General features: G+C 42.0%; 1 protein-coding gene across 1 annotated transcript in view; it reads right to left on the minus strand.

Moving 5' to 3' along the window:
- The window catches only part of LOC144773916 (N-acetylated-alpha-linked acidic dipeptidase 2-like), a 696,330-nt gene that overhangs the window by 370,505 nt on the left and 311,131 nt on the right, over window positions 1-14,694 (minus strand). Inside the window, exon 10 of the mRNA XM_078658978.1 lies at window positions 577-662. Within this exon, the coding sequence (XP_078515104.1) occupies window positions 577-662 (86 nt within the window). The remainder of the gene's footprint in view (window positions 1-576; window positions 663-14,694) is intronic.

Here is a 14,694-nt window from a genome sequence, read left to right on the forward strand (position 1 = left end):
TTCATCCTCTCTGAGGCTACCTGTAAGTAAAAGCATGTTGATATGGAGTTGGCTTGGTGCAAGGAGATGGCATGTAGATTATCAATTACTGTACTGTTCGGCAGAGCATTTTCATTTTTACATTGTTCTCAAGGGTAGACTGACCATAATTAATTAAAGAGAGCAAATGCCATGGGGTTTGGCTGTCTAAAAGACTTTGGGGACCGGCTCACCTGCTGGTCCTCAAACTATGGGCCTGATTTAGAGTTCGACAGATGGGTTACTTCGCCACAAATGTGATGAATATCCCATTTGCCGCATCACAAGTGCATTATATCCAATGTCACTTGGCTATCCTGTACGCTGTATTACAAGTGGCATTGGATATAATACACTTGTAATACGGTGAATGGGATATCCATCACTTTTGTGACGGAGTAACCCATCTGCGAAAATCGAAATCAGGCCCTACATAGTAATATAAAAGTCAAAGGCCAACCCTGTTAAATACAATTTACAGGCCAACCTTGCAACATTCAGTGGTTGTAAAGACCTGGCTGTGTCAGGACAACTGTGGGAGAATGAAGTGCAACTGACCTGGCTCTACAGATCCTCTGATTGTACCAATTACGTTATATATCCTGGTTACTTTGTTGTTGGTGTAGACATGCATTTTGATCTTTCTAAAAAAGAAGCGGGAAAAGACAAAGAGTTATGGTTTGCATACATTTAAGGGAAGCAAGACAATTGTTTAGGTAGCTCAGGGTATTAAGGTCTGACACTGAAATTCAATTATATTTAAAATTATATGAAGCAACTAAAAGGAGAAGTGATTGCTCAAAAAATACAATATATATCCATATATGTTCAAAGTCTTAACTTAAATTGATTTACTTAAGTATGTGCTGCTTCAAACAGTTTATACTGCCAGTCTGCTGGGAATCTAAGATCATCTGGAAATGTAAGACCTGTTCTTTTTAAGTAATCCTGCTCAATTCCTGGTAACTAGCTGCTTATGTGCTTCAACATTGAGACATGTGAGTGACATTTATGTGCTAGTTATATATCCTCAACTAAACTACAGCATTTCATGAAAGCGTAACATTGCTTAAGGTTTTCGTTTAGATGGAACAGCTTAGCTCAGTACTCACAATACAGATCAGATGTAAACTGATATTTATCCATCCAATACCAAAACAAACACAGGCAAAGCCAATGGGTCTCACTTGTGAAAATGCACTGCACTGCAGACTACTGGATTTGCCAATGATTGTTTTTGTATCCAAATGATGCAGTGTGTGAGCATGTATGGCAACCATCATGGGATAGATTTTCTTAAAGCCTAAGAAAAGGCATTTCAAGATGGCTACCTTGCATACACACATATGGTGACCATTTGGATTGTTTTTCATTTTAAAAGCACACCTAGATGACAGCTGTGTGCACACTCATGTATGTGCAATGGCCATCATGAAATGTGAGTTGAATGTAAATTAGAAAGCTTTTCAAGGTGGCAATTGTGTGCCTGACTGGCATTCATTTTGAAATGGAAGGAAAAGCATTCAAAGGTGGTCACTCACTGATGCAGCAGCAGGAGGCAGATGGAGCAAATGGCAAGGGTCTCTTAGCGGGGATTAGGACTACATTTTGAATAAAGTAGGAAGGGGCAAGGAACGAATGGAAAGCACGGACGACAAGTAAAGACAGAGAGCAGGAGAGAAAACAGCCCATCTTACAATGCCATCCATGACCTCAGCAGTGGACAGATACAAGTCATCCAATCAAAACATGGTGAGACTGAAATTCTTCTTGGGTGTGACGAACACAAGAATAAGAAAGGGAACCATCAAATCAGGAGGAGGGAACTGAGACAGACAAGGGAAGGCGGCAAATTAAGAGCAAGGAGCAGATATACAGTCCAGTCTATGTCTATGTAGGATACAAAAGGTTGACAATAAATATCTAAATCCGTTTATAAACGAGGCCTGAAAATGGCTACACACTCATAAAAGAATTAACTAGAAAATAATTGAGTTAATATATTTGCTGGATGTGAGTTAAATACAGCTTACAGCCAACATCTAAAAAGACAGAAAAAACCTCGCTCAGGTGGCACTTGCGATCTTTATAACATCACACATTACATTATCTGAAACATGAAATTCAACATTACATTATTTGCATAAATTAAAGGATATTACTAATCATTACAAATTTACAAAATCACACTTATAAATGTATAAAATGTGAAAAACCAGTATACACTACCCACTATATACTTTAACAGTGTTAAACAAGGAGTAATGTATGATGACACTTCAGTAGCATACTTACAAAGCAATACATCTTCCCACCAATATGGCATGCTTTGGATAAAGATTCATAACCTGAAAAGAAACTTTGCACTCATCAATTTCCTGTATTCCCCCCTTAACTAGCTCAATGACTGAGTCATTCAGTATCTCACATACTGTGTTAATGAGAGCCCTCGCCAACTTTCAAACAAGGCGTGACTGGGAGTTAAGTTTTACTAAATACATTAATATGTCACAACTTGTGTTATAATCAAATCCAGATTTTACAAAATGTTCCAAATATAGTAATACAGAAAGGTGGTTAGACAACAATATGTATGTCGCACTTACTAGATATTAGAAAACTGACATCAAATTACTGAAATTGGACAACAATTAATCAAATGTATATCATTGGAAAGAGCAGAGATCGAATAGGTGTTCAAGTCAACTTGACTCATGCATCAAGTAGGGCAGTAACTACTTAGACACATCCAATTCAGACTATGAAGAGTCTCTGGTAAAGTGGCACCTGTGCCTGCTTTAGTGTTTTCTACGGATGTATGATGTTACAACGCAGGCTATTACAACGCCTGCCTTTACAACGCGGTTTTTACATCGCATACCATTACAACGCATAGCGCTTTTGGGTGCTGGATAGTGAATAGTTTAATTTACTATTCCAACTCCAGTCCCCGTGGACACTAGGGAAGGTGTTGGATAGTAAATTAAACTTATTCCCTATCCTAGAGCGCCCCCAGTGCAATGCGTTGTAATAGTTTGCGTTGTAATGACCGCGTTGTAATGGTAGTGCGTTGTAAAAGTTTTGTTGTAAGTGATGTTTACCGTTTTCTACATACAGTGCAGCGCTTGCTTAAATGCTGAAAGTTTTTTAATAACCTTTATTCATCTTTTTTTAATAAAGTCACAATAGGTATACAATTACAAACCCTGCGGTGAGATGGGATCCACGGAGAAGTGCAAAATGTGTAGGTAGTACATTATCACGATTGCATTACCAGTTATCTTGTGTCAAAAAGCTTGTCATTAAAATATCAGAGATATCAGCTCAAATCCTCCTCAGTTGTACATTCACTTGCATCCGAGACATGTTGACCACTTAGATTTGCATCAGGGTTTAACAACAAATTGTATAACTCCCTCCACGTCCCAAGATCCTCTTCTAATTTTTCATCCCCCCTACTGGCCTTCATGTGGGTCTCCTCAGCCAAAGTCCACTCACGCACATCCCTACTGTGGTGGTACGCTTTTCCATTCATGTTACTGCTACCCTGCGCATTGCTAAAACCAGGATGTGTTGCAAGAGTTTATAAGCCATCTTGCGCTTCTTGGCTTTTGTAATATGTCAAAAGTAAGCAGTGTATCCTCCCGAAAGCCTGGACCCCCTTTCACTAATTCCACCACCCGGGTCCAGAATTGAATACACCTCAGGGCATCCCCATGCTAGATGCAAAAAATCCACCCTTTCTGCGATGCATCGAGGGCACGCATCTGAGCGGTTCATGTCGATACAGGGCAGTTTCACTGGGGTCATATATGTGTGGTGTAAGTAGTAAAAATGTATCAACTTTAAGCAGGTATTGCAAGATACAGTATGTGTGAGTGTATTTATTGCTTTCCACTTCTTCTCGCTAAAGGTTTCCGGCACATCCCCATCCTATGCTGCCTGAGCTCTCGGTGGAGGGCCCACTCTGTTGACGCTTATGGCATTATAAAGGAGAGAGATAAGTCGACGCCAAGAACCACAAGTGAGCATTTTATCCAGAAGTTGTGTCGTCGGCAGGACATTTAAATATGTAAGCCATAGTAATACAAATCCAACCTGGGGGCTTCCAGTCGCCCTCCTCATACAACTGGGTTAAAGTGTTCAAGGCAACTTTACTGCGAAGGCCAGCCCAGTAAAGGGTACCACTACTGAGTTCAATTGCTTGAACACTTGCATGGGGATATTGCACAATTAGTTTTGGAGCACGTACAGGCAATGTGGTAGAACCACCATCTTAGACACCACCAGCCTGCCAATGAGGGAGAGAGGCAGAGTGTTTCAGAACGTCACTGATCACTTTAGCGCTTTGATCACCCTATTCCCACAGCACCTCGAGTATCTCCTCCACTGTGAGCCGTGCGTCTAGATCCCTCTGTCCCGCCAGCTGGAGGCGCGTCAGTGCCAATCTCCTTAAGAACGGGACATAACAGTCTGCCAGGACGAAATTACGAAAGTTAACCCACTTCTACCTGTCTGAAAGTCAAAATTCTACTTTATGTGGTACATCTGCATGACTTATGCCGACTTGGCCTCCAAAATGTATTCGAAGCAGTGTATATTTTGCAACTCTTCCACGCTGAATCTCCCATTGAGTATTTAGAAAATTTAGAAAATCCAACTAAAAAGTGTCTTTCAAAACAGGCTTCTTCAGGTTTAGTTTTTTGCTGACATGCTATGGTCAGTGAGTGTTTTTTATTATTACTCCTGAATGAGATGTTAACTTCTTGACAATGTGTATGAGATTCGAATCCTATATTCTATTCTAATACATGCTGTTGACCACATACCAAGCAGCTATTTCAATGTTAATGAACAACTCAAAAGCTATATCCTCCTAGGATCCTACAAAGCATCAGCCATCTTATTAGTTCGCAGTTATCTAGCATGTTTGATCAGATGCTTTCACGAGGACGTTTTCCTACCATGTGGAAACAGGCCTGTATATTGCCGCTTCTAAAAAAAAACAACTTGAACATAACGGACCCGGCCAATTACCGTACTATTGCGAGACTCCCTATGCCTGCGAAAAGGATTGAGAAAATAATAAATGATGAACTCTACACTTTTATTGCAGACAATCAAATCCTACACCAGAGTCAGTTTGGATTCAGAGCAAGTCATAGCACTGAGACGGCTCTAATAAAGACCACAGAGGAAATTTGCACTGCACTGGATGGCGGAGAGTCAGCAGCTCTGATTCTGCTCGACCTATCCCCGGCGTTTGATACCATGGACCATACACTTCTGGTTTAACGATTAAAACCCATAGATATAGGAGGAAAGGCCCTTTTCCTTGTAACGTTGATTTTATCAGAGAGAACCCAAACAGTACACCTGGGCGATTTTAAGTCAGCACCTTTTGTCTTGCCTTGTGGGGAACCGCTGGGCTTCTCATTGAGCTCTACACTTTTTAACATTTATGTTTCCAAACTCACTCCTCTAATTAGAAGTTTTTACCTAATCCCTACTTCCTATGCAGACGACACTCCGTTGGTAATTTCGACAGTGGACAAGGAGGTTAATTAGTCCCTCAAACTACATGCCTGTATGATCACCCTGAGCAACTAGATGAGTAGGCACTGCTTTAAGTTGTACTCAAGCAAAACTGAGGTGGTGTTGCTTGGAAACCTTTTTCCACCGTGGTTGCCAGCTTTGTGGCCAGACACCCTTGGCCCCCCTCCCACACCAGTAGCCAAAGCTACAAATCTGGGGGTCATTATAGGCGAGAAACTTAATTTTAAGTCTCAGGTTTCTAAGGTTGTGTCTTCCTTATTCCTTACCATTAGAACCTTAGGCAAGATTCTCCCATTTATTCCCAAAAACACCAGAAAAACGGTGATGACCTCTCAGGGTTTATCAAAATTGGATTATTGTAATGGTCTATATACCAACCTCCAAAGCAACCTACTCAGAAGGCTGCAGGCAGTGCAAAACACCGCCGTCAGACTAGTCCTGGATGCGCCCAAATATCAGTCCATTAGGTCAGGTGTTAAATTCAAGGCTCTCTGCACTGCACATAAGGCACTGCACAGAGAAGGCCCACAATTTCTCTGGGACATTTTCAGTTGGTATTCTCCTAATGATCTTTATGTTCGGTCAATGCCAACTTGATGCCCACCTCCAGATCGGAAAAGATGAACTGGGGTGGGAGGAGTTTCAGCTACAATACCATCAAAATAGCAATGTAACTAAACAAGTTAAAGAGATTTCTTGGGAAAAAGTAATTTAACGACGCTGTACCTTTACTGCATGAAGATTCTGGATAAGACGTCCTCCGACCTCGCTCATCCGTTCCTGGACTGTATGCCGGCGCATACATCACGACAGACCAGCTCTGACTCCCGCTGATAGAAGGCAACTTGCGAACAACAAGTCGACCAACGATTGCGAGCCATTTATCAACATACCTACATTATATACATCGGTGCTGTCCCTGTAGTCACCTAGAGAGTTGGGCATATTTTGAACCATCCAGACACGTATCAAGCTGGACATTTCTCTACAATAGCAGTTTACATTTTACCTATTACTGAACAATATGACTGCAGCAGTCTCTAACTAGTGCACCCCGTTTTCTGCAGAGACAGTATAATAAGATAAGGTATAATCATTTTGCTACTGGTTTGAGCGGTCAGCATCTTTTTAAGCAATACTGCGATACTAGCAAGTCTCACTAAGAAACCTATTAAAAGTTAATCAGATACTAAGAAGACTAGTAAAGAAAAAGCTAATCTTCAACAGAGCTGCCTAATTGTATTTCAACAGCAAATTAGTGTGCCTTCAAATTTCGATTGTTGTGTCTAATTGTTTCACTGCAAATGACAGACTCCCGAAGAAGGCTAATGCCGAAACGCGCATAGAGTTCCATCTACCGCTTTGCTAATTCCATCCAAGCCCCCCCTTTTAACATCGGAGTCATCTTTGTTGTTCACTTTGTTTTTTCATTTTTTCACTCTGAAGACAAATATGTTTATCACATACCTTTTAACTTAAAAATGTATATTTTTATAAACTAAACATGTTCTACAAAAATGTTAAAAAAGATTGAAATAAAACAAAAATATCAATTTATACTACAATAACAAGTGTTGACTTTATCAGTCCTTCATTACATGTCACAGTGATTATGTAGTTAGGTAGTATTCTTCTTGGGTTTATTGGCTTAACAATATATCTCACTACTTACTGTTTTGTAAATTAGTTCTTATATGTTTCCCTACAAGTAGTGAATGCATCATTAGTAGGGGTCCCCCTTCTTTACAAATACTGTATGCAGAGTGAGCCTCATCGATTGGCTGAGTCCAACTGAGACCGCAAGTAGGTTGAAGCAGACACCCTCGATGTTTCCCAAGTCCGGTGCCCTCTGCCCTTGGATTGGCGAACAAACAGGGTCAAGACCTCACTCCCCTGTGCATCGGAGCCATCGTGGGGACCCTCTTTCAAACGGAGATACACAGACTCCCTCAATCGGTTGCTGCCGCCCAGGTCAGGAACCCCAGCTGATGGTTAGATCACTGGAGGAATCGACTGATCGATCGCTCCCCGATTGCAGCCCGGGAACTCCAGTCGCGGCTGCATTGGAGATACCCCTTGGGCCGAACAAGGGAGAAAGCGGAGTCTGCCCCGAGGATACCAACAACCCCGTTTCGGACCTCTGTGGTGGATTGCTCACCGCACCGGCTCACTCCAGGAGCCTTGCAGCTGCGGAGTTCCTGCCTGCTGCATCGGCGAGCCTCGGGAAGTGGAGATTGTGCCGTGCCCTGTGATACGGTCCCGGGAGGTGGGGTCTGGCCCGAGGAAGCCAGCAGCCCCACTCAGACCTTAGCTTCTTTTCTTGGCCCCCACGACCCACCAGCTACCTCCAGCCCAACCTGTGCAGTCCTGGTTGCACTTTGATCCGGTCTGGGAGGAAATTTCCGGACCAAGGACGCCAGTGGCCCCACTCGGATCATCTTTATCTTCACTACGTGGCCGTTTGTTCTCTACTTGGTTACCAGTTGCTCTGCCTCCGGCCCGTGCGGTCCTGGTTACCATCGCACGCTTCAATGTGCTGCAACCAGCATAGCATGATCACATGGAAGAGCCCCATCGACGGCATACCCTATTTATTTATTTACTTATTTTATTTAGTCACACCTGCCCGCCTTCCCCAGTTCACCTTCTCCTCCTGAATCGGCGCCTGACCCTGAAGTGAGGTGTGCCACCGGGATAATATATGAGTAAAAACACACTTGATATAGGGCTATTGGCGTCAAAGTTCTGAGTTCAGCCCTATAGCTTGCTGAGAGAAACCTTGTTCTCACATGCCATCTCACGCAGTGTGAAGCCTTTTTCTTCCAAGCTATTACTTCCCTAGCCAGCATTTAAAATGGCTACCACCCTAACAGCAGCCATCTTGTAACGGCTCCCTTCCAAGTTACAAATTGTGTACCTATTGCAGATTCTCAAATTTGGCAGACATCTTGCAACGACTACCACTTTAATCGCAGCCATCTTGTAATGGTTCCCACACAAAAGAATACGCCATCTGTTAACTGCGGAATATCATCTAATCAACACCGAAACAGCATCAAGCTTGTAACTAAAATTGCAGCCATTTTGTAACGGCTAAATCTTAGATTATCAACAACAAATCAGCAGTCTTCCTGTTATGGATCCCAACTAAACGGCAGCCATCTCATTACAACTATCTCTTTATTCCTATTATCTCAATCAGCATTAAAACCACCCAAGCAAAATGACATTTAATATCCTGTTATGGACCCCAACTAAACGGCAGCCATCTCATAACGACTATTTCTTAATTCCTATTATGTCAATCAGCATTAAAATCACCCAAGTCAAATGACATTTGCTTACACCCACTAAGATAGCTTTCTTCTCGCTACAGCGTCCACCAAAACAACAACCGTCTTGAAACAGCTACCCACAGAAGGAGAATTAGCACTCACTAAGAACCATCTGAGGACCGGAGCTCAACCTATATGTTTTATGGTCGTTCCCCCACTGTCCAATAGAATTTCACAGCATGGCTGGACCAAACATGATACCGGAAGGTAACAGTGCATACTCTATTCAATACCCCCATAATCTATCAAAGTGCCTCTAAAACCTTCAAACACCATCTGCTCAGAAAAAAACCCAATACCCTATTCCTAGATCCCTCCTTCAATTCCAAAAAGGCACTATAATCAATAACCTCATATTTTTCACAAGAAAAATAGCAAAATGTCGATCGGCCTTCTCCAAGCTATTAAATATCCAGGACCATAAAAATATTCCCTACAGAACTAGGTGTACAACGACAGCCGCGCAAAACCTGAGAGCTACACTGAATATAACGCCCTATAAAAATGGCACTGTGCTCATTCAAGCAGCTAACAAGGACCTATAACTATTCGACAAATACTTCTTCACCCTTAAAACCGACACCATCCCCCAATCCAGCTTCTTTCAGGACCTAACCACTCCTACCACCCCTTCATCTCCTGATGATCAAAGACCTCCTACTTCACCCAGGACTGGTGAAAGTAGCATCAACAACTCTCATCTTCTCTGTGCCTTAAAAAGCCAGTGCATCAGCCCACCCAGTGTACCTCAAGACCTAACTACTCCCACCACCCCATCAGCACCTCCGGAAGATCTACAACCCCTGCCTCCTCCCAGATCCGATGAAAGAAGCGTCAACAACTCACTTCCCTTATCACGCATCGCATTTGCTCCCTCATCTAGATCTATCAAGAGAACCAACAACAATGCCCCCCTCTCAACACCTACCATCATCTATCCCCCTCCTTATCAAGACTCACCCAAACCCTTCCTTAAGTCACCTCCCGAAAGTTATAAAACGTTATCCTAGAAATCAGAAACATCTTACAACTCGCTGAAAACTCTCTTTCTACACTTAAACATCTTGAAATATCTCTAGCAACAGTCGACAAGGTGATAAAAATTATCCCACCACCTCTAACCAATCGATTCTTGCGCACATGCAAACTCCCCAACAACATAACGGACCATGAAATCCAAACACTACTACTGCTATATGAAACTCCGGCTTGCCCTCCCACAAATAAAGAAGAATACGCTATTCTCACAGTCAACTCAAGCAGAAATTCCCATCTAATACACAGAGGAATAAACCTGAATAACCTTCAATCATTAACCGCTAACACCGAGAATCTTGAGCCAACTCCAAAGATTTCCTTAAACTTGTTCAGCCCCAAAACACGTCTCTGACATCGCCGACCTCGCCCTCAACAGAAAAATGGATATAATCATCCTCACAGAAACGTGGCTCAATGAATCATCCTCACCATGCCTAGACCTTCTAGTCCCCCCTTGTAGCGGGAATTCCGTTCTCCTACAGAACTGTGCACAGAAATTTGGAACCTCGGCGAATTAGGGTGGCCCAAAACTCACCTCAGTACCCAAAATCCCCTTACCAGGCTAGCTACAGTGTCTCATTGGTCATAATAAACTCCCAATGCTTAGACAAACCAGAACATGAACTTACAATACCTCAGGTCACGTGGAACACATGAGCACTCTTTCGTTATACAATCATTTCAAACCAGAACGTGGAGTAAATGAGGACACGTGCATATTTGAAATATTTATTTACTAATGCCGTTTTCTCAAACACAGTATCTTAGATAATACAAGGAAACATATTATCAGAAGCAAAGTTATCAGCATAGTTACTAGTCCATAGAAAGCAAAAGGTGACAGCATGCTAAAATACTGTAATGAATAAGGGTTAACAACACCTAATTCTCACCCTCCCTAACTAGCATATTATATTAATATCTAAGAAGGTCTCTTTGGGTTTTAGCAGGGCGGCCCCATACCTCAAGATCCTAGTATGAAGAGATCACATCAGCTTCCACCAACTCTCTGCATGCGAACCGCATCAAGTGTGTATGTGTGCTCCAACCAAAGCAATATAAAACACGCCTAAAGCCAGAATTTGGCAGGAGCTGCACTTATGTTATGTCTATGAAGGTGCGGAGATCAGACCTCACAACAATTCTGTGTCGAGTTATCCTTGAAACTTCAGCACTCTCTGTACAGACATAGTTTACTAAGCAAAGCTGATATCAGAGCAATAACATATTATTCTCATGTAAATCACAACGCTCTTCTAGGTTGAAAGCTAAATCAACAATCAAGTGTCGTGTGCAGAAGCAACAAAAGGAAAAATGGCGTTTAAACATTTAATAAGCTCATGCTAACTTAACACTGTGTATAGAGAAGCAGTAACTATATGACACCCCCCATGATCCGAGCACGGATAAGATAAGATAAGATAAGATAAGGGCCTCCTCATGAAAGCAGAGTTCAAGAACTATGAGCAATATTTATAGTTCAAAAAACGATGGAGAATTTTTTTTATCATGAAGCAATTTAAAAAAACATTTTTTAAATGTCAACATAGTGTTCACTTTTACTCAAGCTAATAGGTCTGGGAGGTGAAAAGGTCATGTCAGTAGAAAACAAGGGTCTGTGATCCGGAAGTTGGAAAGTTTTTAGGGCAAGAGCGAATATGCAAAATATGCAGCAACAGCCTCTAACATGAAATCACCGTCTTCATCCGAAAACAGTTCAGCCATCCAATTTAACAGTGGGAAAGAACATACGTGCTCTTCTAGTACCGGAGCCTCTATCACCATCAGAGGACAACTCGGTGGGTTCTCAAGAAAGCTATGTGCCAAGAAATCTTGCGCTGCTTCGAGAATGTTCCAATGACCCATTAGTCCATGCATCGCTGCCAAGGCCATAATCCTTTCGCCAGTACAAACCAACTCGTGAGTAACGACGGGATTAAAATCGACGTCAGGAGATACCGGCTTGCAGAGACACAAATCAAGGGCCCAGTCAAAATCGCAGCTGAGGCAATGAAACACAGGCTGGACATGTAAAATAGGAAAATCGAAACGATAATCCATATGCCGTGCTCAACATCGCAAGCGGCAAAGTGCCATAGTATTCAAGCATCCTGTTGCGAAACAGTGCCAGGAGGGGCTGTGCGGTTTCTTGCACATGAAGGGCATCCATTTTTAATAAAGCAAAATATCACCAGAACGCCTGCCGCCAGTGCCAGCAAAACCGGGAATCCACCAAACAGACTTGAAAAAATGGAATGAAAGAAAGCAGGAATGACCCCAAATATTTTCTCAAATGAAGTCACGAGACCGCTGTTAACTATCTTAAAAAAGTGCGCCAGCCCAGTCGTGAAGGACGCGTTAAAGATTGAATGAACCAGTTCGCGGAAATGCAATGGCAAATCAGTATTTAAAAGGGCCTGAACCTCTGTGCGGGTGTTAGCTATGTGAAGCACAAATGTTTCTCGTGCCGAACTCAAGGCCACTTCTTTTTGGGACAAAGGAGCTCTTATTCTACTTATGCCATTGAACTCCGCTGTCAAGGTTGGGATGCGCGGCCAGATGGAAACATCCCCTTTCCCATGCGTGGGTGGGTAAAGTACATTTTTGCAGCAAACCACACGCTCCGATACGGTTACCACATAAGCAACACCTTTAATTAACCCACAACAATCCTCATTATTTAAAAGTAAATAACTACCGTTTGCCAGTAAAGTGAAAGTGGGGATTATAGCGGGAACTGGTGTTCCTTTCAAACACAGGCTAAATTTGGCCGGTCCTGGTTACAAGAACCGTGCAACTGAATGTGTCTACACATTAAGGAGTGATCCGGTGTCTCTGTACACTCCTCCCCATTCAGATAAACTTCCTGCCAGTCTTTTAAACATCTATAAGTAAATGGGAGGGACCAGACTTCATGAAGCAAAGCATTACCTAACGGTTCATATCGACCTATAGCAACATAACGCATACAATTTGTAAATTCATATAAAGCAAATGGTAACGTTATCAAACCGTCGATAAGCCACGTTGCAGCAGTGACCTCTGCCACAGAGAAAGGCAAGGATTCCAACCTCTCAATATGTAACATTGAAAAAGACGCATCTCGCATGGAAAGCAAGCGCTGCTTGTCAGTTAAACTAAATGGGGCAAAGAGAGAGGACACATTCATGTAGGTCCATGGCACCTTGCCAGATTTCAACGTCTGCAGGGTCCACGCAAATTGTATGATAGAACATAATTGATTTTGACCATGGTACAATACAGACACTTCATCCTGCACAATATCCACTACAGAGGACACAATATTATCTAACGTGTAAATGCGGGAAGAAAGCATGTTAATACTATTATCGACCACTGCAAGCACTTTTTCTAGATTAGCTTGATCAATAGCTCTAAGGCGTGTCGCCGCCTCAATCTGTGATGTCTTCCAGATTTCATTGTAAATAGCATATATCCATCTTTTTGATGTACCACTAGCCGGGCCTTTTATGAAGTCATTTAAATCTACATCTTCATTCAGCTTGGATAGATGCAGTTTAACCGCAGCTAACGTAGAATGTTTCAGCCAATTTTGACATAATTTGCCCACTGAATAAGTCGTGACAGAATGGACAGTTTCAAAACGTGGATCAGGTCTGACCTGCTTAAAGCCATTAGACAAACCCAAAAAACGGTGCTGACATGAATCAGCACTTCTGTGCCACATCAGCCAACCTTTTGGATTCATACTGGATATGTTAAAGGATGAATTTAGTAAAAGGTTCTGCAATTCTGTAATGGAAAACTGAGTAAAATTACTCCAGCCAGAATATTCTTCCAACTCAGGGATGGTAGGAGAATTAAATTTTTTAGAAGTAGCCAATCCAAAGCATGTTGTTTGTGAAATAGAAGAATTCAAAAAAAACATTTGATTTTGGATGAGGCATGCTCGGTGCAAAGCCTCTGTGCCTTGTACCTGCCAGCTTTTAGAACCCCAAACAGATTTAAGTTCAATAATTTCCTTCCACAATTCATAGCCGCCAATAGCCAGCTGATCAAGAAAGGACTTCGAGTACAGTAATTTAGTATCGGTAAGTCTAGCCTTGGACATTGGTTTCTGTGTCATTTTAAAATAAAAGGACTCGGGATTAGACTGATTGAAGTCAGTAAAATAAGTGTACTTTTTCAAAAAAGTACTTGAACTGCCTTGTTTAGGAGCGGGGGAATGCTCCCATTGTGTATAATTAACAGTGTTCCTTCTGGAACTAGTTTTATGTAAGAAGTGATTGCCAAAATGTTGAAGGCAGAATAAATCACCATAATTAGCAGATTCTAAGTACAAATCTTCAGCATCAAAGGCAGCATAGTATTTCAAATCAGAAAACAAAGTCTCTACGGCCTGAACATCCCAATCATCAGAACGTATGTTTTGTTTCACTACATCCCCCATGTTATCTATAAGCACATTAGGGACATTAACAACCTCTATAGGGCCATGAATTTGAAATCAAACGGCATCCCACACTATCCCATCAAGGACAGGCCAAGCAGTGATGTTAACAAATGTCAAGTCTCTTTTCAGTCTGTGTGCAGAATGCGATGAGGAAAGTGGGGCCAAAGTTCCATTGAGATGTCGAATGCATGTTCTTTCCTCGACATAATGTCCATTGACAATCCGAAAAAAATAAAACACAAACCCAATTGACATAAAAAGGTAAATTGAAAAAAGCACGAGCCAAATATATGTCCAAGGGGGAATTAAAAA

Source organism: Lissotriton helveticus, chromosome 8 (genome assembly GCF_964261635.1).
Source record: "Lissotriton helveticus chromosome 8, aLisHel1.1, whole genome shotgun sequence".
In the NCBI taxonomy this organism is placed as follows: domain Eukaryota; kingdom Metazoa; phylum Chordata; class Amphibia; order Caudata; family Salamandridae; genus Lissotriton; species Lissotriton helveticus.